Raw genomic sequence first — 25943 nt, 5'->3', positions numbered from 1 at the left:
TTTTATTTGTTTGGTTTTACTTGGGTTTGTGACTTGACACCCCTGGTTGGTGGTCTCACACCTATATTGTCACAGATGATGAGATCATGATAGCCTGTGAGTATTTATGGTACAGGTTGGGGTGTGTGACAGACAGACACCATACACCAACAGAGAACAACAATGCGCAGTGAGTCCCTTGGGCCCTAGGCTCCCAGAAAACAGGGCATCTGCCCAGATAGTACCTCTATGATGTCCCCACGACAGTTCTATAAGGACTTGTAGTGTGTACACTGCTCTATAGTGTCCTTAACGCACGTTGCTTTTTTAAACCTCCTATATCACTTCAATAATCTTACAATACTCATAGAGTTACATATGTTCGTGTTGCACCCGGATAAGACTTATTATCGTCAGTTTCTCATAAGGACAGGTTTTCTGTGAGTGATCTCAAATAAAAAACGGATCTCATTCTAGATGGCTTACAAGCGCAGAGACGCCAGCGCATTTAATGTCTAATGTGACTTTCTCATGCGTCTAATAAAGGCTACAGGCTTGTAGAGAGAGTGGCGGGTGGGTAAAATCTGCATCTCGATTGCAGCAGAGAACCCCCCCACCAACACACACTCACAAACACACACACACACACACACACGCACGCACGCAAGGAATCGCGCTTCCTCGTACTCATCCCTCGTAAAGGGGCGTGTGAGGCTGGCAGGGACTCAAACCCTCTGCATTTGTATCAGTGGAGGAGCCTAGAGCGGTGGCGCACGGAGAGACGAACGGGGGGGAAACTTCTATTAGATCACCCAGGACTTTTCTGTTTATTCTTTCTATCCCTTTGACATTTTTTGGACTGTCTATTATCCTTCACACTGGCCGGATTTCACTTGTGACAGCGCTAAATGAAAGGGAGCGAAACAGCGAGAGAGACCAGAAGAGATCAGCGGGGAGGAGACTAGTCAGTACGCGGACTCTGAAGACTCTGGGCATCGGCTGTGCGTCTTTGCGCGGTGGGGACCCGGGACCGAACTGGACTGCGCTGTGGTTCTCTCCAAGGTGTTAAAAAAGGGGGTTTGGGGGGGAGTAACTTGACTTGCTCAAGTGGGGCTCAGGAGAAGATCTGGTGTCATTTTAATAGAATCAGAGAAAGCCTATCGGATCGTACACTAAGCTCCACGCATGCTGGAGAGAGGAGGGCTGGATGCCTGCGGTTTTGCAAGTCCTCAAGACGCAGGTGAATGCAGCTGTTTTTATTTGATTTGTGCACAGGGGTGACCAAATATTGCTGCGTTAGCGTGCACTGAAATAATAATACAGCCTATTTGACCGTGTTACCATGATTTCATGTACAATTTTACTAATTTGGCTCCTATTGCTGTTGTACAGCCGTTTGTTTTTTCACATTACAACATGCATATAAAACTAATTTTTCATAATCATGTATTCCCTTGCATTGTGTTTATGTAGGATTTTGCAGTACAGGATGTGGAATAAGGTTTGCTGAATGCAAGCCCACTCCGTTTTCTTTTGTGCATTGTGACCCAGTAAGGGCAGCCTTGAGCAAACGACTCGAGGTTACTGTAATTTACGCTTTAATTGATTTCCCCTAAATTTCAGTGTGCCAGTTTAATGGTGTCACTGTTGTGGGGCAGGCTTTAACAATCGGACGCATTTGGACAGCTACTGGTGCATAACAGAAGTCCTCAAGGACTAAGGGGGAAAACACTTTCTATTATTTAGCTCCTGAGCAAAAGCTGGGCCTAATATGCTCTGTAGTATGCTTCCATTTGACCAGTGTTTCACAAAAGGGTTGCTCAGTGAGTCATTTAAAATGATCAGTCCCAAACAGAAGCGGAAGAGAACACATCCTGAGGAATTACCCCTGCAGTATTCATCATAATCCAGACTTAAAAGTTGTTAAAAGTCAGGATGTTTTATGGTAGCATATTTTCACCAGATATCATATTGGGTGAAATCTCAAATATTGTTTTTTTAATGTTCCTGGAAGGAGTCATGTTGTGTTACTACATCTACCATTAATGTCTCGCTCCTTTTTGTAAGAGAAGAGAGAGGGAGGGAGGAGAAGAGAGAGGGAGTAAGTAAAAGAGAGAGGGGAAGAAAGAGAGAGAATCATGTCACTTAACGGACTGCTGGTGCTCTGTGACTCAGTGTGCAGCTCCGCTTACATATAAAGACACAGGGCTTATCCCATATAGGTTGGCTATTTGTAATTAAGCCAATCATCAGTCTCTCCGAGTTCCCACTCGGAGCCTATTGAAGCAAAGTGGTCACAATTTAGGGTATGGGTGTATCCGTGCCTTTATAGTCTTGTGTGTGTAAGCAACAGCGCGTTTAGACAGATTGGGTAATGTCCAGAGCGCACGACCGCAGCACGCATTCTTAACCTGCTCACACTTCCGTCTATCTCTTTTCACCCCACAGCCAAGGATTACCTCCTGCCTTATCATTTGACGGAGTAAGAACTCAAAAAGGAGTGGGTCATTTCTTCACAAATCTTACGTTTTGGCTTCTTGGAGAGGATATGGCACGGTCGGCGCTGGAGAGACGAGCGCAGCCGGCAAAGGCGAGAGGAAACAGGAGCTGAACGACAGGATGCCAGCGACCTGAGTCCGCACTCAGATCTAACTTCGTTAAAAGAGACACTTCTACATTGTTTGTTGAGCTAAGAGGAGGAGAGAAGAATACTTGCCAAAAAAACTGTTGGGGGAGTTTAATTTCGGAGTTTGTTTGTATGCCTAATTTTATTTCTTTTTGTGAGAAAACAAGGATGCATTGTGGATTAGTCTTTATCCTGTTCACGGGAATCCTTTTGGTGGTCAAGGCTTTCAAAAACGGTAAGTGTGACATTTGATATCTATATAAATAAAGCTTTTATGTACTTTGCAAAGCAACTAATCCCGATATTTTTTTTAAAGATTAGCCTTCTCTGATCTCAGCTGATCTTTTGGCAAACTCGCAAGGCGCTCACCTGCCCAGTCTGCCTACACCCAAATCCCTCTCTGATATTTCTACAGAGACGTTATTGCTCACTACTGACTGTATAGAAACCATCCCTCTTAAATTGTGTTTCCTCCTTTATATCTTTTTTACGATTTCCCTCTAAAATTCTCATCAGAAACGGTATGACATTGAGTAGTGAGTTTTTTATTGCCTTATTTCTGTTATGGATCCCATGATACCATTAAAATATTCCTAAATATTTATATTTGTATTAACGCAATTTCAGTTACTTCTGAGAATTGTTACCTCTGATAAACTCTTTTAGAACACTTTATTCAACGAATTAATCCCGGCAGTAATCGGTTAAGAAGGTCCATGTTTTTGAGTATGATGAAGTTCAAAAAGTCAGCCCAAATGCTCGACTCGCACAACTTCCCCGTGTTCTATTCTTACAACGCCACTCTCGTTTCCATTTTGCGCTTTTATACCAGTCTCATTTTATTTGATATTAATTAATTATTAACTGATTTTGAAGATGTGTGTGCGGGTTATAATACAATGATGCAAACAAGCGCAAAACAAAGAAGATAAATGTGAGTAGCAGTCCGGGCCTCAAATGAATGTTCCGTTTAATGATAAAAATCATACTGCATCAGGAGTTTACAGAAACAGACTGTAGATCCCTGTGACTTTTGGCTTCTGCAAAAACGAAACGTCTATTGAAGCTTCTCCATTTAGTCTTTTTACAAGGATTAACATCTACTCATATCGGCCTGAAAGCTTATTTTAATGTGAGGAACTATTCCTGCCTCTGAGTTTTACTTGAGATCACCCCAGTGTACCACAGGATGAAATTAACCAACTCCATATAAGCTTACCATAGACAATATTATATTACATAGGATAGCGTTATTAAGAATAACACTACCGAAGTACTTGCAGTAACACTGGGATTTGTTACAATTAAAATATGTGCCAACTCTGCAACAAATGTGGTTTGGGATACTATTTACTAGATAGATAGATAGATAGCTAGATAGATAGATAGCTAGATAGATAGATAGATAGCTAGATAGATAGCTAGATAGCTAGATAGATAGATAGATAGATAGATAGATAGATAGATAGATAGATAGATAGATAGATAGATAGAACTCCAGTTGAACAAAGTGTAAGTTTGTAAAGTAGTGGCAACATTAACTGGTGCAATCAAACTGTTTTATCTCTGTCTCTGTGAACTGCTATAAAACACTGGCATCAGCTAAATGCCCATATGTTGAAAAGTGCTATCCTTAAAGAACTCTTTCCCTCCCAAATGCAGATAAATGTGGAGGCAACATCAGAATCTCAACCGCCAACTACCTCACCTCGCCCGGATACCCCATATCTTATCCCCCTTCTCAGAGATGCGTGTGGGTGATATCGGCGCCTGGTCCTCACCAGCGGATCCTCATCAACTTCAATCCACATTTCGATCTGGAGGACCGGGAGTGCAAGTAAGTACGCTGCGAGTTAGTGATCTTTTCTATAAAAAACAGATGTGGTCTTGGTCCCAAAAAAACTCATTAATTCAATCGGATTTTATCCCTGTGGCCCCAATCTGATTAAAAGTTGGATGGCAATAAAAGGGGGGAAAAGTGAAACCTCAATGAAAATAATCTTTATACTTTTATTCGGCAAAATGAGTGAATGCAAAAACAGTACCCATTTGGCCCCCAGATCATATTTTGGAAACCACTACACTAAGAGAGGCTGTATAGAAGCTGTTCACACACACACACACACACACACATGACTGTAGATTTATGTTTATTCCTAGCAAGTACACATGCGAGTTCCTTTGACTTTTATAGCGCTCATGTGTGACACTCATTCTCCCCTTTCCCTCATACATATTGCACATGAAACTGCGCCATCTAGCGTCAGCAGGCTCAGTGAAACTGGGTTATTGTGATCCTGCTCTGGCACTTCATAGGGCAGCAGGAATGCATCACCCCTGCCATCTGGTTTTGGAATGTCCGCGCTTCTCTTGTCGAATGAAGTTACCCGGGTATAATATTGATTTCTATTGCTGTACTTTAGCAGAAGGCATTGAGGGAGAAAGCCTAATCAGAGGCCATGGTAACTTTAAACACTGGAAGAAGAAAAAACTTCCATCTCATTTACTCACATATTTACATTTACATTACATTTATTCATATTTCCAATTAAAGTCCCTACTCACAAAACAAGTGAGACATTCTAAGAATGTGTTACATTAGAAAAACAAGCGTGAGCTTATTTGAATTATTAGTCATTCAGAGTTGTGTCAGAGTGAAATTATCTGACTCATCTGTGTTATTTTCACTTAGATTTCAACTTTAAACCAGGTGAAATTCCCTTTTTATGGTGAATTGCTCAGTGACAGTTAGTTACTGATCCTTATTTGACTTGTAAACCGTGAGCCATTGCATCCAACAAAAGGCTAAGAGGCTAACCTGTTGTCAGATAGATAGTTTAAGCCGATGAAACCGGAGACAGACTGTAATGTGATGAGCCTGTGTCAGTGTGGGTGCCCTGAGGTGAGCCTTGCCTGGGCAGACTGCCTCACTCTGATTGCCTGTCTGTGTGTGCGTGATTGTGTGTGGTTTGTGTGCGCGTGTCGGTGCCTCTGTCCTGCTCTGTCTCAGCTGTTTGTTTATGCTGCAGGGCTTAGGAGAGTACAGGGCTTTGCTGGATCCTGTTACTGTATCCCCACTCCACCCAAAGCCTGGACCCGATGCTTCTGTTGTGCTCCCTCAAAGGCCCCTGTATATGTTTGCAGGGTTTGGTTTTTTAATTCCTGATTTCAATCCGACTTTCACCTTTCTTTACTGCTGACCGAGATTTATGGCAGGCTGAAGGCTGCTGTCTTTTAAAGGCTGGATGCACTTTGACACTTCTTTTGGGTCCGATTTCAGCACCAGAGGGACTATTAAACTGTCCAAGAGCCTCAGTTACAAAAAGAGAGCGAGGAAGGGACAGGAAGAGAGGGTTAGCAGTAACAATGCTTGTGCTAATCAAATTAGTCAGGAATGAATTTCCTGTGTCTAAACACACGGAGTAAAAAGATTTTAGTCCCTGCAGGCTCAAGGAAGGCAGCTTTTTTTCCACATAGAAAAGAGGGTGGGCTTTGAGTTTAGTAATCTGTGGATGTATCATTTAGAAATGAGCTCAGCATTTTCATTTTAACAGCCGCTGAATTAGCAGATTGTTGATTGCCAGTTAATTGGCTGTTAATAAATTTGTTACAGGATGAAATGCGTGTATTGGATGCGTTTGCATCTGTAGCGTCTCTCCCTCTTTCTTCCCTTCTTTTTTCTTTTTTTTTTTAACTTTTGTCTCCTTTTTTTCTTATTCATTACATTTGGAGCAGACACAGCCTATGTAATACCAATAGTGTGGTCAGAAGGTTATAAACCACTTGTCTAGAGGAAATGCTAACAAATGACACCGGCAGTCGGCTGTGAAACTTCAGTAAGTCTCTGATTCATGTGGGCCACGCAGAGATTGGACCGGAAAACGGAGTCGACCTGACCTACAGCTTTTTCCTATTTTTAACTTGGTGTGCCGTTTCATTTTTAATGTTTTTAATGGAGCAGGTTTTCATAGGAGTTCCACTTCACAATGTATTCCACATTGTGTGGCTTCACTATGGTTTTATCCAGCAAAGATAAGACATGAAGTGAAATCCATTTTCCTTAATTTCATATTATGGCACTATGTAACATGAGGGCGGGTTATTGTGCTAATCGCTGACAAGGCATGTCATAGGTAACTCAATTACGGGTGGAAAATAGTTACTTATGTATCTGTAGACAGTAGTTGGGTGTGATTTGTGTTGGACCCATCAGACTCTCTGTCGCAGCTCCACTCACCAAATCAGCTCTTACATAATGGAAACTGATGAGAGCCAGAATGGCTTCCTTATCTGATGGACTGGCAGAGTGGGTGGAGGTGGAGGGAGTGGGGGCTACAATGCATGCTTCAGTGCACTGCCTTGCAATCTAATTAGTGGGTAAATGGAACACATATGCACCACATGTTCCCCAACATGGCTGTTATCAGCAAACCAAACAAGAAGCACTCAAAGTGGCTCTCCTAAAAAGAAAAACAGCCTTTACTGAGTGGAGTCTGGCCGCGGTGGTGTTGTTGCACGTGTGTGCTACCCTTGACAGGTTTGTTTGGGGAAGTGCAGAGGCCTGTATCCTGAGAGCTGGAGGAGGAAAACACTTCATCACAGAGATAAGGAAACTAAGTGAGCCCTGCTATTCTGAATGCAGAACGTGTTTACCTTTCACGCACCGTTGTAGACTTTCACGGAGTGGAGCTTCAGGGGCCACCCTCACCGCTCTCACAACTAATGAAGTTTGAGGCGAAAGCGCAGCCAGCATCAAGGCAAATATTTGAAGTCAATTTGCTCTGAAAATCAGTGGAATGAGCAAGCTAAGCTCAAGTGAAAAACTGAAGTAAATAGATGTGCTTTTGCTCCGCTTCCTCCCCACGCATGCATCCTCTGTTTCTCTGTGATCTGATAAGGGCTGTCAGGCTTGTCTGACTGTGGCAGCTCTGCCATCTGAAGAAAAAATGGAGGCTTTAGTGGATTTGAATCCAGAGTAACAGACAGGTTTCACGTAAGGCAGATTGAAGGGCAATTTATCTAATTCATAAGACAGACGATAGTTCTTACTGTTCAAGTAAGATTTGCTGTTTAGGAATCGGATAGTTTCCAGTTTTAACTTACTTAAACAAGTTCTAGGGAATCTTTCATCATGAGCTGCAGGCTGTACTCTCCCTCTTCTTTCCTGCAGACTCGAAGACGAGAACCAACTTTCTATAGAAATCATGTACTCCTGACAACATCATGAATCATTGATGCATCGGATTTGCTGACCAGACCAAAACACAGTTACTCCTTAAGCACACTGAAATCCCTTGCAGCCAGCCAGCCAGTCGAGGCTGGACTGTTTGTTTTGGAGGAGCAGAAGAGAGGGGTTAAAAACAGAGGGAGAAAGAGACTGTCTCCTCTTTCTCAGCCCTCCCTCATTTCTTTGCTTTTCTCTCTGTCTGGATGGTATGTTTCTGGACCTCACAGAAATTCCAGTGTGGCAGTCTGTGCAGTGGATGAAGGGGGGTTCAGATGAGATGTATGGCAGGGTGGTAATAGGCAGCGAAGATATTTGAGGAATGCCTTCTCAAGCAGCCCTTTGTGGGGGAGATCGTGGAGAAAGTCAGCAAAAGCCTCCCGCCTCGCCGTGCTTCAAAAGTCTGCGAGAATACCCCCTGCCTTCAGGTGCCTGTAACTCAAAGCTTGGAAAAGCACTCTTTTCCTATTTTTAATTGTAGTCCTATCCTTTCTCTGTCCCTCTGCTCCTTCCACTCCTTATCTCCCACTGAGCGGCCCCTGTGGAGCTGCTTGGCCTGCTGGGAAGTCAAACATTCTCTGCTGTGTACCCTCTACAATAGACATCCTGCCCCTCCTGGCATTCCTGACCAAGCCTGGACTCCAGAGATGACTAACAGGAGCTTGAAAAGGGGCAGTGGGTATTACCCTATACCGCATCTATAGTTGGCTCTTTCTTTGTCATGTGGAATCCTTCTAACTCCACTCAAATGGTCATAGTGCCCAACAAAAGTTCCACCCGTTTCTAGGAAGTGAGAACAGAGGACAGAAGAGGTTTTAGGGAAAAGAGCCACTTGGCTACTTACTAATTCCACTGTTACACCTGAATAGCATGCAGGAGCTCCATGATAAAGAGCAGCGGAGCTTCACAGCTGGGCAGTGAAGAGCAATAACTAACGTACTGGATCTGAAAACAGCCTTCACTCCTCTGTCAAGGCAAGGCAAGCATGGGCAAATAAGGAGAAGTGGGCCACATGACTGTTTATCAGCTGTTGTCATGGAGGAAAATAAATAAGAAAGGAACGCAACAGGAAGCTTTTCTAAACAGGCCTATGGCAGTAGAGGCTTTTAAAGAAGGGAAGTGTTGTGACCTCCAGGGTGAGCGGACAGGGCTTTGGAGTGACAAGGATTGCTGGAGATACTTACGGCCTGTTAGCGGACATTTATTTCTGATGTCCATGTGTGCCTCTTTTCAAAGTGTATGTCAGAGAAGCATCCATGCTGGTGGAGTTCAAAGCGGCTTCACAAAATAGGCACAGGAAAACAAAGGGTGCATAAGTGTGACACCACTTCTTTTAACTAACCGCTTTGACAAAAGCAGCTGAAATGATGCACCTGGTGTTTTCCACAGTACTCCCACAGTCAATAACAATCAGGCGTGCAAACTTGTGTTTGATTTGTCTAGATCCAATGGGTTTCACAGGAAATGAAATGAGAACCGCGCCTTCTGAGTTGTCAAAAAGAATAGAAGAGTGAAGACTGCCCGCATGCCTTAAGAATCTCTCACAGTAATGTAATGATAAACTTAATTGGCTTATATGTTGTTTTGATTTAGTGAACGCTAGCCACCACGATTTGGATGTAACGTTAGTTTTTAATGTTATTTCCATGGAGTCTAATATTTGGTATTCTAAACTCTGCTTATATAATGTTACTGACGTTAAGGCTCTGGAACTACTCTTTTAATGATACCAACGTTACCATTTTGCCAACGATTACCACAGAGGTTGAGTTTCTCCGCTAAAGTGAAAACTTAATGTTAAATTTAGCCCCTCATGGTTACATTTTTCTTATGCTAAAATAATATTAGCGAGGCTAATACTGTCATTACCATGAAGTAATTAAACAATTTGCTTTTGGATTTTCTCTGTAACATGAGACTAATTCATGACACAACAGTGTAGACATTTAACCTAGCTAAAATGGACTTACATTACTGAATTGAACTAACCCTGTGACAGTTGTTATTTTAATTATAGTAGTTGTGAAATCAACTTTTAAACATCATATCTATGCCCTGTCTTTTAAGTGAGCAAACAGCAGTCGGAATAGCGTTAAAGAGCAAAAACCATACACACAAGATGTCATAATTCTATGCTGAGTTTTTCCATATTCCAGCTAATATCAACTGTAAATCCACTTTTTTTTTTTTAAATATTCTTCCTGGGGGTGCATGCCCCCAGACCTCCTTTGGGGATTTGCATCTTTTTCACCTTTTTCATCCTTCATAAATGATATTGCACCCCTGAACAATGGAAATCAAATTATACCTAAAATTAAGTTGAAAAAATGTACCTTGAAAATCTGTCTTACCAGCAGCAAATCAAAGAGCAATCCTCTTTGAAAATATCATATTTGCACTTCACAGCAATTATTCCAAACCTTACTTTGTCATCATGGCACAACAAGCATCTAAAATGTCTATTTACAATACATTATCCCATTTGCTAACTGCAAAATATAACTGTTAATGAGGTAGGTGAGCCATTCAAAGCAAATGAAAGCCACAATGCTTTTAAATGTTAAGTGTTCATCTTTAATTAGCCAGAGGGCAGAAAAGACAGGACAGCAGACAGAGATGTTGCATGAGAAAACCGTTGACCTTTACTCTCATTACTCTCTTTCTTCATCTCTTTTAAACATAAAGGACTACTCCCTGGCTAATGAGCAGAATTAAAGTAGGTCCCTGCACATGTGTGCTGCAATACATGTGTGCATGTGTGACTGTGGGGTTGAGGGTCTTTTTTTTTATCATCCACCGGAGAAGTGTTTCACCTTGGCCGTGGCTTGGAAGGGCAGCCTGATTGAAAAGCTTTCTGGCCGTGGCATCTGCCATCCTCCCCACTGCTCTGTCACCACTTTGATTCATGCACAACCTGACCACAACCGGGAGGCAAGCCACTCTACCGCACAGCAGGAGGGAGGTCCACTTCACAGCAGAGGGGTAGGAAAAGTAGGGATTGAGGGAGGGAGAGAGGGAGAGAAAGAGACGAGACAAGGCGAGCGCTCATAAATAACCCGCCGGATTTCAAGCCTCAGTCACATATCTGTGGCAGCACAAAAGCATCATACAGTCTCACGTGTCTGCCTGTTTTGTTTTTCATCTCAATGTGGGAGTTAGCGACTCATGTTTGCCAGGGATTGAGTGTCACTAAGCTGTTTCTGGCACACGGCTGGTGAATTCTTTTTCTTTCCAGCCCCAAACCAATACAAGCTTCCCTATATGGAAGTTTCTTGTGGAATGGAGCCGCGGCCCACACAGCTTTAGAAATGTCAGTCGTATGCTCTTTTACTTTTTATCCAAAGCAGATTGCTTGAAAAAGGAGCCGTATGGAGAGACTCATGATTAGAGGACAACATTGGGTAATCTCAGCTCTCTATCTGGACACATCTATTGACTATAAGAAAATTCATACTCATTTTCCTTCCAGTGCCAATGAAAAAGCATTAAACACTGAGGCTGAGGCTGTGATTCAATTATGTGTTTCTGTTTCCAAAGGACAGTTGGCAATAAGTACCGTCTCCCCCTCTCTCTGCCTCATATAATATAATTAGCAACAGGTTTTCATCTCTCGCCTTTTTTCTTTCCATCAAATGCTGATTTCTCAGAGTATGAGGCGGCATGGAAAAAGACAGAAAGTGAGGGTGAATGAATGAGGAATAATTTGAGTTCATGATATGTGGGTGGCAGAGCAGTAGTCCGGGGTGGATTAGTTCCTCCCAACGTCTTACTTATCCACCCGTCCCAGAGGAGAAAGGAAAGAGAAGAGGCTGTTAGCTGAATTGGAGAGGCAGTCCTGGACACTTTAATACAGCGTGTCCAGGCTTGTCAGATATGTTTCGGTCAGTGGTCTAACCTTGAATGGGGCTCATGATTTTGATTGATGTGGCTGTGGTTCTACGCAGCCTGTTTGTTGCCCTAACGCCCCGGTGCTTACAGATCCACAAGGGGGGCAGTTGGGAGGGGGAAGGCTCAGCAACCACAGGGTTCTTTATTCAAACAATCAAGCAAGTGCCCAGAGGGACTCTGGGTGAAGCAAAGTTTGTTTGCAGTGGGTAAGAGGGTAGGTAGGTAGGAAGTAAAGCCAAGGACCCTCCTGTGTCAGCCCCAGATCCCCGGGGTCATTTTCGATCACTGTGTTTGCGCACAGCGGGGATGTTGGCTCACTGGTGTTTCTCCACCACTCAACTTGACGTGATTCGGTCAGGGCAGCAAGCAGACAGTGATTGATGGGGCGGTACCCCACTGCTCTCTGATTGAGTTAGAGCCACTCACAATCCCTTTCTTTGTTTGCTCTTTGCTTGATCTCTTCTCACTAAATTGGCAACATTAGTGTCTTTCTTTTCTATTGCAGCCACCACTGCTTTTTTTTTTTTTATCACGGCTTTATTTTTTTGTTAGATGGTAGTAGTTGTAAAAAAAAAAAAAAAAGGACAGTAAATTCAGCCTCACAGCAACCTTTTGTGGCAATATCACAGCAGGGTGGCGTTGAAAGTGTTATTAGTAGCCTGTACCTCTGGCGCCTGTCCACCCTTTCCAGGATGACCCCTGCCTACACAGGGATAAGTGAAGCCCCCCCCCTTTCATGCATACTTCAACAATCTCCCAGAGGACTTCACCAGAAGGCAGAGGGAAATGATACTTCTGAACAGACAGCCTCCAAGTTGGCACGAAAGTTTGATTGTACGGCCAGTAAATGGAAGAGTCACCTTGCCCTCCAAATGCTGGCCAGGGCTGGCTGGCCACCAGCACTTAGATCAAGCCTGTAATGCCAAGCATTCAGCTTCTCTGCCCGGCACCACGGAAGAGATGCACCGCTTGGCATGTAGCCCTCACAGCACGGCCTATTTGGCTTTCAAAGTGCTGCATCACTGGAAAATCTGAGTTCTTTGCACGCGGCGAGAACAATGCAGCCATCAGAATTGAATAAAGGATGTGGTTTTAAACGTTACATATTGCGTCCAAGGGCTGATCCACATTCAAAGGAAGCTTCTCAAATCTGGCAGCAGCTGATCGACCGGCCATGCCAGCAAATATGTGCCTATTGTAAAAACCCTTATTTATTTTTATCACCATCCTTTTTCCTCTTCCTGTGAAGAACCAGAAATAGCTTGTCTTGTCTTAAGGTTATTGTGTGATTTAAGGTCAGGTGTGGTTGCTGCTGGCTTTTTGTGCATATTATATACGCTCAAGAGGACAATGCTGGTCCTCTACAACACTCTCAGAGCATGTTCACTGTCTTCCATGCTCCCAGCCAACTGGCTGCATGTCCAGCCGAATGACCGGGTCATGGAACACCCAGCCCAGACTGCTCTCTGACCCCTCAAGCCCCGGCCGCCTCCACAGACTCAATTGAGGACAGAGAAAAGAAAAAGGAGGGTGAACGCTAGAGGGGACGGATGGGGCGTTTAATTGAATAATTCCCAGTGCAGTTATTACTACCATTGCCCTCGAGCTTTCTAGCTGTTGCAGAGCCATGTAAAAGAGTGAGAGCATGCTCCACGCCACTGAACCTTTTTATGGATTCATGTTGGCACCTGTTTGCAACTACCTCTATCAGCTATTCCCTCACCAGTCTGTTTCCTCCTCACCCACCAACACCACCGTCCCACCCACATCGCACTCTTTCTCTCTTCCTGCCCATTGTGGAGGTGAAAGTTTTGAACAGCACCCAAAAGCTTTACCTCTAGTTGACCTCAGCCTTAACTCCCCTCCTCCCTTCCCTTCCTCCTATATCCTCTGCTTCTTTGAATGCGGCATGCTCCTCGCACACACAGCTCATTACTCGGCAGGGGAGCACCGCTAGCTTCTCGCAGCATCAGGAACAGATAGATGATAGCCTTCATATATGCCGCATAATTTTAGTCCCATGTTAAGTTCAGTAGGTCACTAGCTCATGGTTGTTGACAATTTGTTTCCTCGTGTTTCTTCTTGTCTCATGTGTTCAGCATGCCATACCCCCACTAATGTGCGCAAAATACACCGAATACACTTCTTGGACCATTTTATTCAGTGCCATGATCCTTGTCTCTTTTGGGCTACAAGCGCAGGGAGGGGACAGTGTGTTTAAGAAAGATACTATAGGTGTTGGCCCACGCTGTGCCACATTCCCCCCTTTCTCCCAGTACCCTGTTATTTTTACCCTTGACTTCTCATTGTTGTAACGACAGCGTATCTGAGCCATGCCACAGACCCCTGTGGAGGACTTTCTCTTCGCTCACCTCTTGCCTGCCCCTCTCGCCTGTGTAATCAGAGATCCTCTCAAATGTCAAGGTGGGACAAATGGGAGCCATTCCCTCCTGTAATGGCCCCAGAAATGGGCTGAAGTGCTTCTCTTTCCCTCTCTCTTTCTCTCTTCCCTCTTTGAGAAAACACATGGGCCTTTTTATCCTCTGTATTTTCTGCTTTGGCCCTGTATTTGGCTCACTTTCTTTCCTTATATTTTTTTAATTTTCATATCAATTTCTTGCTTTTATTTTGGCCATTTGTAAATCATATCACAGCGTTTTTGGCTATGTTAACATGCTGAACCTTTTCGGGATATGATGTACAACTGACATATTGTGTAATAGCTCTGAGTCAAAAGGACTACATAAGAAGGCCATGAACCTGTGGCATTACTTCTATGACATGTTTCTTAGAAATGTACCCAAGGGGTTGGTCGATTCATGTGCAAAAGCATATATTCACGTGTGAATATTCATGTCTGTATGGTAAGATGCACATAGAGCTCGGCTGTATGCCAAGAAATTTCATTTCTGAAGCTCACTTAGCAGGGGGAAGTGCTAAATGTGTTATTTCCATTTTGCCATGGGCAGTTTTCTCTTTAATTGTACTTATTCATTCTCGCTGTATTCATGATAACAAGATGTGCATTAGAAATAAAGGTGGCTAGATGGATATTTTCATCTCACTGCAGCTGTTATACACAGCTTTCATATAGTCTTGAACTTCACACTGCAGATTGATGTATTTTAAGTGAAAGCTCCCTCACGTTATTATTATTATTAATATTATGAAAACGGTGGCTTGTAATTTTGTACAGTATTGACAGATGTTTTATTAACACACTTTGCATGTTAATACATGCTGATTTTTATTTAAATGCAGTTTACAATTTGATATGAACATTCACTAAAGAAAAAATATATAGAATATATAGAAATATCCTTTGCATTGCAACAATAATTTATTAGTTAATTTTAGGTAGGAGCTCATTGTGTTTTATCCACATGTTTCTCTTCACCTTCATTAGCAAAAGCATTTTCTGAGCTCAGCAAAAAACAGAAACAGTTTACTGTAAAATGCAGTGAACATTGTCTTATGAACATAACTTTTGGATGCATTAGAACCAAAAATTCAGTTTTTAAACCAATCCGGCCTTTTGAGAAATATAAGTATTTTTGATTGATAATGACTTCGGCCTTTGATTACTTTATCTTTAAGTCAGCACATAAGACCAATGACTGCATCTTTTGTTTAAGCTACAGATATATACATATATTCACATCTCGATAATCACGTTATTGTGACCTATTTGTCATGCTTTGCAATTTTAATGAGAGCAGAAGGTCAAAGTCTGCCTAACAGGATGACTGAAAATATGCACAGCTCTGCTTTGGCCCTGTAGGCATATCACAGTTGCCCATGGGAATAGAAAGCAAGTCAGCTGTACATACTTCAGCATCGACAGGGTTCAAAGTGCATTACGCCTTACATGCGAGGTGAGCATGGGGGATTTAGATGGCCTGCTAACAGTGGTAGCTTCTGTGGTCAGTTTTATTTACCCTGCTTGTTTTTAGTCCACCACCCCTCCCTCTGCTCCCCCCTCCAGGTCAGAGCAGTCTGAGCCTGCTCTGTGCTGAGAAGAAAGGATCCCCCCCTTGAGGCAGAATTCTCCCTCTGTCCATCCGTGCTCATATTTCCGAATAAAGGATTATTGTGCATGCTGCAAAGGGAGGGGGTTGCAATAATTGAGTCTAAATAGCCAAATTCATTAATTTGATTGTTGGCGACAGCAGATCTCTCGACAGTGTAATTAGGAAAGCTAATGGATGGAGGCACACTAAATCCATCAATGCTAATGATAATTGCTGTTCAGGAAAGCGAATATGCTTTACAAACATGTGGCCGAGGCCACCACAAAATCAGAAACAGCCACAGCATCTAAAAATATGACAGCGCTGGGTCTGACTAGTTGGGGGTGACTCCCTAAGAGGCTAGTCGGACGGGTGCAGCTGAGTTTTATGGGCGGGAAATATCCATCTTTTTTATATCTTCCATCCATCCGTGTGGCAGCGTGGTGGTGAGCGAAGCAAGCATGCCCTTCTCCCTTCGCTGACAAGGAACCACTTCTGAGCCCATCATCTGATTGGATAGTGGTTTATCCTGCTGATTGGGTTGCCACGTTCTGAGGCCTTGAACTCCTGCAATGTTTTACTGCAGATTTTGAAGTGGAGACACATCACTGAAGAGGATGATAGCTTAAAAAATCTGCTGGTTCTGTTTAACGACAAGATCTTGACCTTCAATAAAAATCTTAATGTTAGCAAGTCAATAAGGGTGAACATTTTCAGCTGAGAACATTAAGATGTAGATGTCAGATGACCCGGTATACTGCCCTGTTTTTTTTGTATTTCCTTGTCTGTCCAGGCAAGCTGACATTCGGATCATCACAGATGGACTGGGCCCTAGGAAAGAGTGAACCAGTTATTCTAGTGTGGGTTAATGAATGTCAAATGAAGAGGGAGGCAGCATAGAAGGGTCAGTAGAGAAAGAGAGACCATTTTATTTCAGCGAGGTATGTCCCCTTAAGGCTCGGAAAAAGTAAGTAGGAGATCAGCTTGTCTCGTGCCCCCTTGTACATACATTAATGATGTTTTTCCGGAGGCTAAAGAGACCGTTAGCTGAGACTCATTAACATGTGAAGTCTGCGGGCTGGAGTTTTCTGATAGCTGACAACAAAGTCCTTTTCCTGCTAAATCCCCAGGTCCTCACAGAGCTGTCCCTAGTCCGTTGTTTAGGGCTTTCCATTTGTGTTACCCAGAGATGTTTTGACATGTTTTAAGTGACATGTTTTTGTGCAATTGCAAGTTACGCTGTGATAGCCACTGAAAGGGAAATGCCAGAGAAAAGCGCCAGGCAATTGTTCTATACACAGCTGAGGCAAAGGGAGTAATAGCAAAGAAAGAGCTCTTGTTCTGGGGTTTTCCACAGCATGCTTGAGTTTATAAATGGTCTGATTAAGAAATCTAACCAATTGTATGAGGCTTATACAGTCTGTCATAGCATTATTCCATTGCCTCAGATTGTATTGCTTTTGTAGAACCATATCAAGCAGACATTTATAGAGGGAGGACAGATCATTTCCATGGCAAAGCTTCAGGCAATATAACTGTTATATTGTTAGGCCGGTGGTTTGTCGCCTTCTCTTTGGCTTTGCAAGGAGGGCTAATGTTCTTGTTTGACACTAGCGGATTGCTTTCTCTCTGTGCCTGAAGAAAGAAGGCAGGCTAATACATTTGAGTCGGTGAAGCGAAGGTCGTTGAGAATTACATTCGAACACCCCCGGCCCCCTACCCCTCTCTTTTTTCCCTTTAATTTCCCCACTGGATTGGCAAACCGTTTTCACTATTAGCACTGTGGTAGGCAGCTCACTGTGTGTGTGTGTGTGTGTGTGTGTGTGTGTGTGTGTGAGAGTGTAATCGCCTGTGAGTGTGTTGTGGCATGCTGACAGGCCCACCCAGACCCAAAGCAGACCAGACAGATAAATAGGTACATGGCTCAACTGGATTGTATTGTCATGAGGAATAAGGACAACAACAACAGCAGTGATACAACATATAATATCCCCACACAGGCCCCTGAGTAGAGGACTGTTTAACTTAGCATGTCAGGAGGACATAGATGAGAAGCAAAGCCCCAAACTGTGGGACCATCTGGAACTTAAAAGTAGGCCACGTTCATGTTCTTCTTTTATGATCCTAGATAGAGGTTGTTAACTGTCCCTTGTATTCCCTAAAGATTCTAAACTATAGAAGCAAGTCCCCACAGGTGTTTAGATCAATTGATTAGAGCTATATTTAACAGGGCTGGCAACAGGAGAGCCTTTTGGAGGCGTCAAACAGCTCTGCCAAGCATTTCCCATAATGTCTTCCAGATGATAAGGGCCTGGATGGATCTGTGTTAGCAGAGCGTTTGGACCCACCAGCGCAGAACCACTGGAGTTCTGGCTTACACACCAGTCATTTAGGCACAAATAGAGACATTTTGGAGGAGGAGGTCTCTTCTTTCTTTCTTCCCTCGCACATAGAGCACAGCGAGGACCCCCCGGGCGTTTTCTCTCTTCCATCTGTATCCTCTCTCCCGTTGTGCTGCCTTTATGAGGGCCAGGGTAAAAATGCAATAACAGCTTTACTGGAGGTGTGAGGAGACGAAATAGAAAGAAAAATAAGAGTAATCCTCTTGCTAGATGGTGAATAAGGAGTTGGTGAAAACATTTGTCGACTGGCATCTGCTCATGTGCCCACATGCTATCCAACATGCTATACATAACATGCATAATGCTGCTGTACACACTTGTTTTCACATATATTGCGCATATTACACTTAAATAACAGAACCCCCCCCACACACACACACACAAACACTTGCTCAGCTCCTTCAGCTGTACTGCAGCTTGCTCGTCTCTCCTTCTTCATCTCAGTGATGCATCTCAGCATCAATTTTTTAGGCGTCAGCTCAGCTTTTGGCAGTTACTGGGTGGGGAAGGGGGGTGTAAGATAGCTGCAGAGACAGAGGCTCTGAGGTGAATTATAAGTCTGCTGATAGTACAGAGCAGGACCGCAGAAAGATTGATGCTCTCTGTTGTGAGCTGGGAACCAAAAAATGGAGAGAGGAATCAGTAGAGGTGAGGAAAGGCGAGTGCGTCTAAGCAGAGAAATTGATTTCACAAACAATTGGGGAAGAAATCTACTGCTACATCTTCTAAACAATTATTTCAATTTATGTTGATGAACACTGTCCTTTTTGCTACAGGCACAAACCTTTGACTTCAACCAAAATGTAAAGTTAAGTCAAAATTACCAGTATGCTATCTTTTCAGTAACAAAAGTAGTAAGAAGACAATAACAAGTAACTAGACCCCCCCCCCCCCACACACACACACACACACACACTCACAAAAAAAAAAAACATTGGTTAGAATTGGTTAGTATTTTATCTTAAATAACTGCTCTGGTGACAAAACTAGACCATGACTTCTTTACAACAACAAAAAAACCTGATCCCTGCTTCAGGGGAGCCCTTTAAACTAAATAATGAGTGCGGGAAGGGGGGTTAACACTGTAAACACCATGTGAAACTAGTATTTTTTACTTCTGTAAGCCAAGCTGGGCTGTTGCCGCAGCAGGTGGCCGTTCGAGGAGAGAGCAGGAGGCCCTGGTCTGAAAACATAACACAGAGAAATGAAGCTCGATTTTAACACAGAAACAGTTGAAAAGAGAGGACTGAGCTCCTAAAGCTCCTTGATACAGTATGTTCTGATGAGACTTGTAATGCAACTACGATGTCTGAATGGAATGGATGCTGAAAAGAGGTTTCAAGAGCAGAAGGCTGCCTATCAGGGCGTACTGGTTTCATAGACCAGCAGCTTTTTTGCCAGGTACCAAACCTTTAGCCCAAGACATTTAAAGGAGAGACAAAGAGAAGGCTCCTGATGCATGCTGACAGGTCCATATCACCTCAGATCACGCTATTAGAGCAGAAAGACAAGTGCAGTCATCCATCCACCGCACCTCCTCAGGGGGCCAATGTCAGGGTGTGTCGCTGACGTCCAGCTCTACATTTAGTTCTCACTAGCTGACTCCTACTACTTGCTGTAGTATGTTGCATTATGAAAACTCAGTAGACAGCCCTCCCCACCTTCCCCAAATCACCTCTGGTAACTTATTTTCTGCTTTTTGTAGAAAAAGAGGGCAACGGGGGCATGTGGATACAAGTCAGGCCCCACCTGAGGGATTTAGCCCACCCCAAGCCATCATTCAAAGTGTAAATCACCTTTTTGTGTGAAATCCTATGCATTAAGTGAATTCAGAATCGCTAAAGAGACGTGATGTTTTGACAGTAATTTGGGAATCAAGTGAAAGTATGAAAATAGGCCCCTTTGCCCAGAAGGCACATATTTTCCCAGGAGAAGACAGAAAGAGCATGTGTGTAAATGATTGTGCCTGCACACCTGCTGCACATTATACTTACGTACATCCAAGTAATTTCCAGTATTTACTGTGTGTGTGAATTGCATTATTTTCATCTGGTTTCTGATGAAGATGGAGGACCAGGTCATCAGGGTTTGGGCAGGAATATGTTAAAGAGCTAAAAACTTGGTAGGAACTGCTGTTACGGACAATTAGGAATTGCGGAAACCTGAACCGAAATTTGGTTTTGGAGCGACGCTCGCCCCGTCACTCACAGTCAAAACACAGCATGGAAAAATACATCTGAGCCATTACACGCATATAGGCACTAGAGAAAAAACCACAACTCAAATGCATTAAATGTACACTCTTAACAAGCCTGTAAACACACACACACACACTGATAACCAGAGGCTGTTTAGACCACCCTCGTTGGCCAGTCACTCTAATTTCTCTTCTACTAAAATTTCACATGCCAGATTCTGTGTGTGTGTCATTGCTCCTGTTCCCAGTTCTATTTCAAAGCTGTTCCTCTTCTGCTCCTAAACTCTGCACCAACTCAATTAGGCGGCTGCTCCCTTCAATTGCTGTTTGTCTGAAATTCCATTTGAATGTGATGGGGGTTTTTTGTTCGTGTGTGTGTGTGTGTGTGCGTTTAACAGCTTTAACACCTACTCTTTCATACAATAGCCTAAGTCACACACTGTCGTTGCTGTCCTGTGGTTAAACAGGAGACAGACAACTGTTCAGCTGAAGTTCAGTAGTCAAAGCAGTTAGGTAAACCTGACCTCTGTGCTGTTGGCAGCGCAAAACCTCTGCATTACATTTTTGTGTGTGACTGCCAGGTTGACATAATGGAAGCATAGCCTGCCCACCTGTTCTCTGAGTTTGAACCTGAGGCCTCATTAGTACACAGTGTTTTATTTCCACTACATTACCTGCACAATATGCTGTGTTGCTCCATGTTTATGTGTTCCTTTGAGTATGGATGTATGTGTGTTTATCTATGTGTGTATGTCTATGTCTTCACATAACAGAGCAAGAACAGAACAAAATGAAAGTGCCTAACACGGCTTCTCTTTCTCCTGTTTTGTTCAGGTATGACTATGTGGAGGTGCGAGATGGTGTGGATGAGAGCGGTCAGCTAGTGGGGAAGTACTGTGGGAAGATCGCCCCCTCTCCTGTTGTCTCCTCCGGAAACCAACTCTTCATCAAGTTTGTGTCTGACTACGAGACCCATGGAGCAGGTTTCTCCATCCGATATGAAATCTTCAAGACAGGTGGGTGGCCTAGCACAGCTGTAGTTTCACTCTATCCCAACTGTTTGTGAGTAATATACTGTATATATAATATACTCAGGTTTAGGTCAGCAATTCTTATTACCGTGATTCTTGTTTCAAGTAGACAAGGGCTGAGAATATTGAGAATAAAAGTGTCTGACAAACCGCACTGCAAAGCAGCTGTTCTTGAGCTTTCAGTTGTATCACGCAATCTTCCTCAGCATATGGAGTTTGCAGAGTAGTGTCATTATACAAATGATGACCTGACATCTTAAAGTAGGTATGGACTTATTGGGTTAAGGTTAGGAAAACACTGTTATGAGCGTCACATGACATAGAACATGACTGATTTGTCTTTAGCTGAAGCTATCACACATACGCAATACGATACAGTATGAAAGCTGCAGGAATAATTCTGATAATGGGACAAGAAAGAGCCCCTCCGTCTAATTTCATGGTTTGTTTGTGATTTAGTCAAGGCACCAGAGCATCAAATTATGCAATCACAATATGGCAAGCAATATGCTCCATTCAAAACCAGTGAATCATACTCCCATATGTTCCATAATTGTATCAGTTTTTGTCTGGTGTGAATATTGTACAATAAGCAAGGGCATACTTTGCTAAGCACTGATTCAACAAATGTTGTTTCAAATGTTGGTTTATTGTCAGATGGCAGTCCACAGTAAGGCTATGAACCTGCCATTGTAACCACTGACTAGCTGGTTGTGCAGAAAGTTAATTCAAGCCACTGAACCAGGTTTAGGGTTAGGAAGTGCTTTCACCTCCTTCTGTTTTTGAGTGCCCAATCAGTTTTAACTTCCTTCCTGTTAAACCTAATAATAAGCCCTCTGGGTAATTGTATTCAGGAATCAGGTATGATAAACCATAAATATCCTTGGGGGATGTGTATCTTACCAGAACACAGCATACCAAGAAGGAGAATTTCCTGTTGGTTGGCCTTCCTTTGTTTGACTGGAAAAAGGAGGAGGAGGACAGGACATATCTGGAGAGTGACTAGTAGGCAGACAGGTGCTACAGACTCCACTTTCATTAATTAACCTTAACAGTAGTCTATGGGACGCCCCTCATGACCTTGGAGACATGATGAATGGTCTTGAAAGGTCCCTCCTTCCTTTTAATCTGGGCTAGTGTGTTGTGTTTGTGTGTCTGGGGTTGTGCATGTCACCATCGCGGCACGGCAGCTGGTGGAGTGTGGGTCCATTTACGAGATCAAAGCGACACTCCACCCCGACATACACAAACTCATCTGCACACACTTGCTCATTCCCCTTGATAGCCCAGTTAAATGTACTACATTCTTCCCATGATTAGCTTGGTATTTCCCAGTCTCATCTATTAGCCTGGACTGATTATAAATGAGGTGTGTTAGGGGCCCAGTGGCGATGGGGGATTAAACTACTGAGCACACTCGTAGAGTGCTGAAACATGAAGAAATACGGATGTTGCAAGAAATACTGGATGGAAGATAGAGGGTCAGGACTAGAGAGTTGGAGCTAGGTGAGAATCTGTGCTCTTTTTCTGCATTTTGAATCCAAAGAGGAAACAGTGCTGATTGGGAAAGGGTCTGCAGAGGTGTGGCTGTCGATTAAACCAAAGTTGATTAAACTTTTTTGTCTGGGTGTTTTGCACCTAGTGCCACCCCCTGCAGATGAGATCACCATGGGTGTGCCGTCACTTCTTTAGTGCATCCAGGCCCTACTTATACTTTGAGTTCACTCTGTGTTTTGACTACTGTGGCGCAGGCTGCCGCCAAGAACAGGGCGCTGAGATCAATTAACAGCCCTGTTTGTTAGAGCAAGAGATAAAACCAAGCAGAAAGAGAGATTCAAAGCTAGCTGATTAGCACAGCTTATCAACAAGCAGGGTATTAGCTGGGAAAACATTGTGTTGGCTAACACATGTAATGTTAATGATGATACACAGATGCTCTGATAACGGATGGAGGAATAGGAGGCTCGCGCTTTTGCATGCCAATGAAGGGAAATGCAAAGAATGCAAGCTGTTTATCACTGTGAGTATGGGCCTGGAGATCACAGGAAGTCAACCTTAGGGAATGGTGCTGCCTTTCCTGTGGGGTTAAATTCAAGCAAAGGTCACATAGAAAGTAAATATTTCCTCAAAGCAAACATATGCAAACATGAATACAGACTTATACAAGTATGTTTACATTGTGCAGTTTTACCCGCTTAAGCTATAAACTATGTAAATACACTTTCTGACATACTTCAACATGCTGCCATTTGTAGCCCTGGCTTTCATCAACGGTAGCCTGCAAAGTGTCTAATTAGAAGAGAACAGGTTGTTTTGCGGCTCTCTGTGGCTGCTTCCACATCAGTCTCTACCCTCTCCACTCCTCAATCCCATCCAACTATCTTAATTAGCATGGGCTATTTATTTTATAGCCTGCAAATTGGCAGCCTCGCTCTACTGGCTGAAGTCTGGCGAGAGACACGAAGAGCAAGATGTTGGGGGGGAAAGAGATAGAGAAGAGGGATAAATCTGGGAGTGAGGAATATTTGAGCTGAAGGGAGCAGATTAGCAAGATGGTTGTGTTTGTGTATGTCTCTACGGATGCCTTCAAATTCCAGGCAGTAATAAAATAGTGAATAAAAAAGCTGGGCAAACTAAGGGCTTGATAAACAACAACAAGAATGAACAAAAATCAGTTATGTCCATCCCATGAAGGCATGTAAACTGAGATGAGGTGGGGTTACTCTCTGCCAAAAGACTAAAAGCTGTGTTTATCCTGACGTCTGACAGTATCTCACTTAAAAAAATAAGTGTTTCTGGAAAGATCCATCCTCTTTATACACACACACACACATGCACGACATATGTTTTCTTTTAACAGCTCTGCAGTTTGCTTAGAGCCACATCAATGCTGGCCGAGAGCCCATTGAAGTGGGCGAGGAGACATAGATAGTGCCACTGCTGCCCACTCACACATGCGCACGCACGCACGCACGCACACACACACACATACACACATACACCAACTCATTTCTCTTCCTCACAATTACTCAGCATAATGACTAAGTCGATTGAATGGAGGCCCATCATGTTTTTCTTTACACTATAAACATCAACTTTTCATGCAAAAGCCTGCATGTTAATCGTGTCAATGTGATGCGGGTGCTTTTACTCTAAGCACACACCTGTGAAAACACTTTCAAGATGTGTGTGCATGTGTGTGTGTGTGTTGGGTGGGGCTTAAAAGGGGCCTAATTCTGCTTTCATGGACGGCATGTCCCGATGGTGTAGGTCACATCTGGCATAGAGATGCACTGTCATCACACACACACACAGCCCTTATGGAAACCTAAGACAACAAATCTCTTCAGAGATCCCATCAGCACTGTGACATCCTTCATTGGTTGGGGGAGAAGTGACGTCACCAACACAGTCAGTGCGTTAAATATCATGTCAGTGCTGCAGTGCTTCAGGGTGTGCGTGTATGGGTAAATGTAAACCCGCCTTTCAATCTGTTTCAGGGACTGACACTCAACAGGCATCAGGTTAATGTTTGATTTAGTGTTGAAAGAGTTTATTTTCCACCAACGATTAACCCCTCTGTCAGTGTTGCAGTGAAAGGAAGGGGAGGCGTAATGGGGGTGGGGGCAGTGGTGGGGGTGGAGGGGTTGTGAACTGGGCTAATGATCAGCCAGAGAGCAGCATGGAACATAAACAGTGGTGATTTACTTAGCAGTCCAAGAACAACACCTTCAGCCCCTATGGCTCCGGCCACTAATAACCCTTACTGAAGTGAGAGAGATGAATAGATGAAAAAAACAGAGCAGTGGATATGTGAAAAAGGAGAGCGAGACAGATTTAAAAAATAAAAATAGCAAGAGGCTGACGCATTTAACACCGGCGCTATTCTAATAATTAACACCCAGTCTCTGGTCTGCTTTCAGCCCAGAGCAACAGTTTAATAGAGACACAGAGGACAAGTCATCAGGGAGACTAACAGTTGAAAGGCGTCCCTTAATGTCAAAATCATATTTATTTAATATTTATTATAGATCTCTAACACTTCCACGGTTTAAATCAGATCTCCATTAAATATCATTTTGTCATCTGTGACTTGCCCTGTTACACAAATGCTGTTCACTCAGGAGCAAGTCAGAGTGACATTTGTTTACTCCACCATCCAGAGAAAGGCTCAATATAAACGAGAGTTAAAGGAATCCATTACTGCAGGCAGTAAATGTTTGAGCGCCTGGTTGGACGTTGCCGGTAAATGTTGCGTGTGTTCAAGGTTACTTCTATTTCTCTCTCCTTACTTCCTGTCGTAAATTCAGCTGTTTGTTTAAAACCAGTTTGGACTACTGGGTGCACTGTAGCCCAACTATCTGATTTAGCTCAGATAAAATGGAGCAATCAAAGCGTGTTTCCTTTCAGCCTTACCTGAGTCAAACGTTTCATATTTACAAAACGCTTCATAATTCAACCCTTTTCCCATCGGGGCGATAAATCCGCCAGGAATGATGCCAACCACTGCAGTGACCGAACAAGGGAGAGACAGAGAGTGAATGAGGGGCAGGGAGTTAGTATTTGGCTGACAACATGATATATTT

The 25943-nt window shown here is 43.3% G+C and overlaps 1 protein-coding gene across 2 annotated transcripts in view; it reads left to right on the top strand.

Annotated features, from left to right (window-relative positions):
* Window positions 1-729: 729 nt before the first annotated feature.
* The window catches only part of nrp1a (neuropilin 1a), a 63178-nt gene continuing 37964 nt past the window's right edge, over window positions 730-25943 (top strand). For both annotated transcript variants that reach the window (XM_038723978.1, XM_038723982.1), the window contains exons 1-4: window positions 730-1219; window positions 2428-2840; window positions 4268-4442; window positions 21161-21342. In XM_038723978.1, coding sequence (XP_038579906.1) covers window positions 2738-2840; window positions 4268-4442; window positions 21161-21342 — 460 coding nt within the window. In that variant the 5' untranslated portion in view covers window positions 730-1219; window positions 2428-2737. The remainder of the gene's footprint in view (window positions 1220-2427; window positions 2841-4267; window positions 4443-21160; window positions 21343-25943) is intronic.

The sequence above is a fragment of the Micropterus salmoides genome, unplaced genomic scaffold (assembly GCF_014851395.1).
Source record: "Micropterus salmoides isolate LMB-PRFRI ecotype aquatic unplaced genomic scaffold, ASM1485139v1 Ms_hic_scaffold_1, whole genome shotgun sequence".
NCBI lineage: Eukaryota > Metazoa > Chordata > Actinopteri > Centrarchiformes > Centrarchidae > Micropterus > Micropterus salmoides.
The sequence above is the reverse complement of the archived record's forward strand: the minus strand, read 5'-3'. Positions and strand labels throughout refer to the sequence as shown.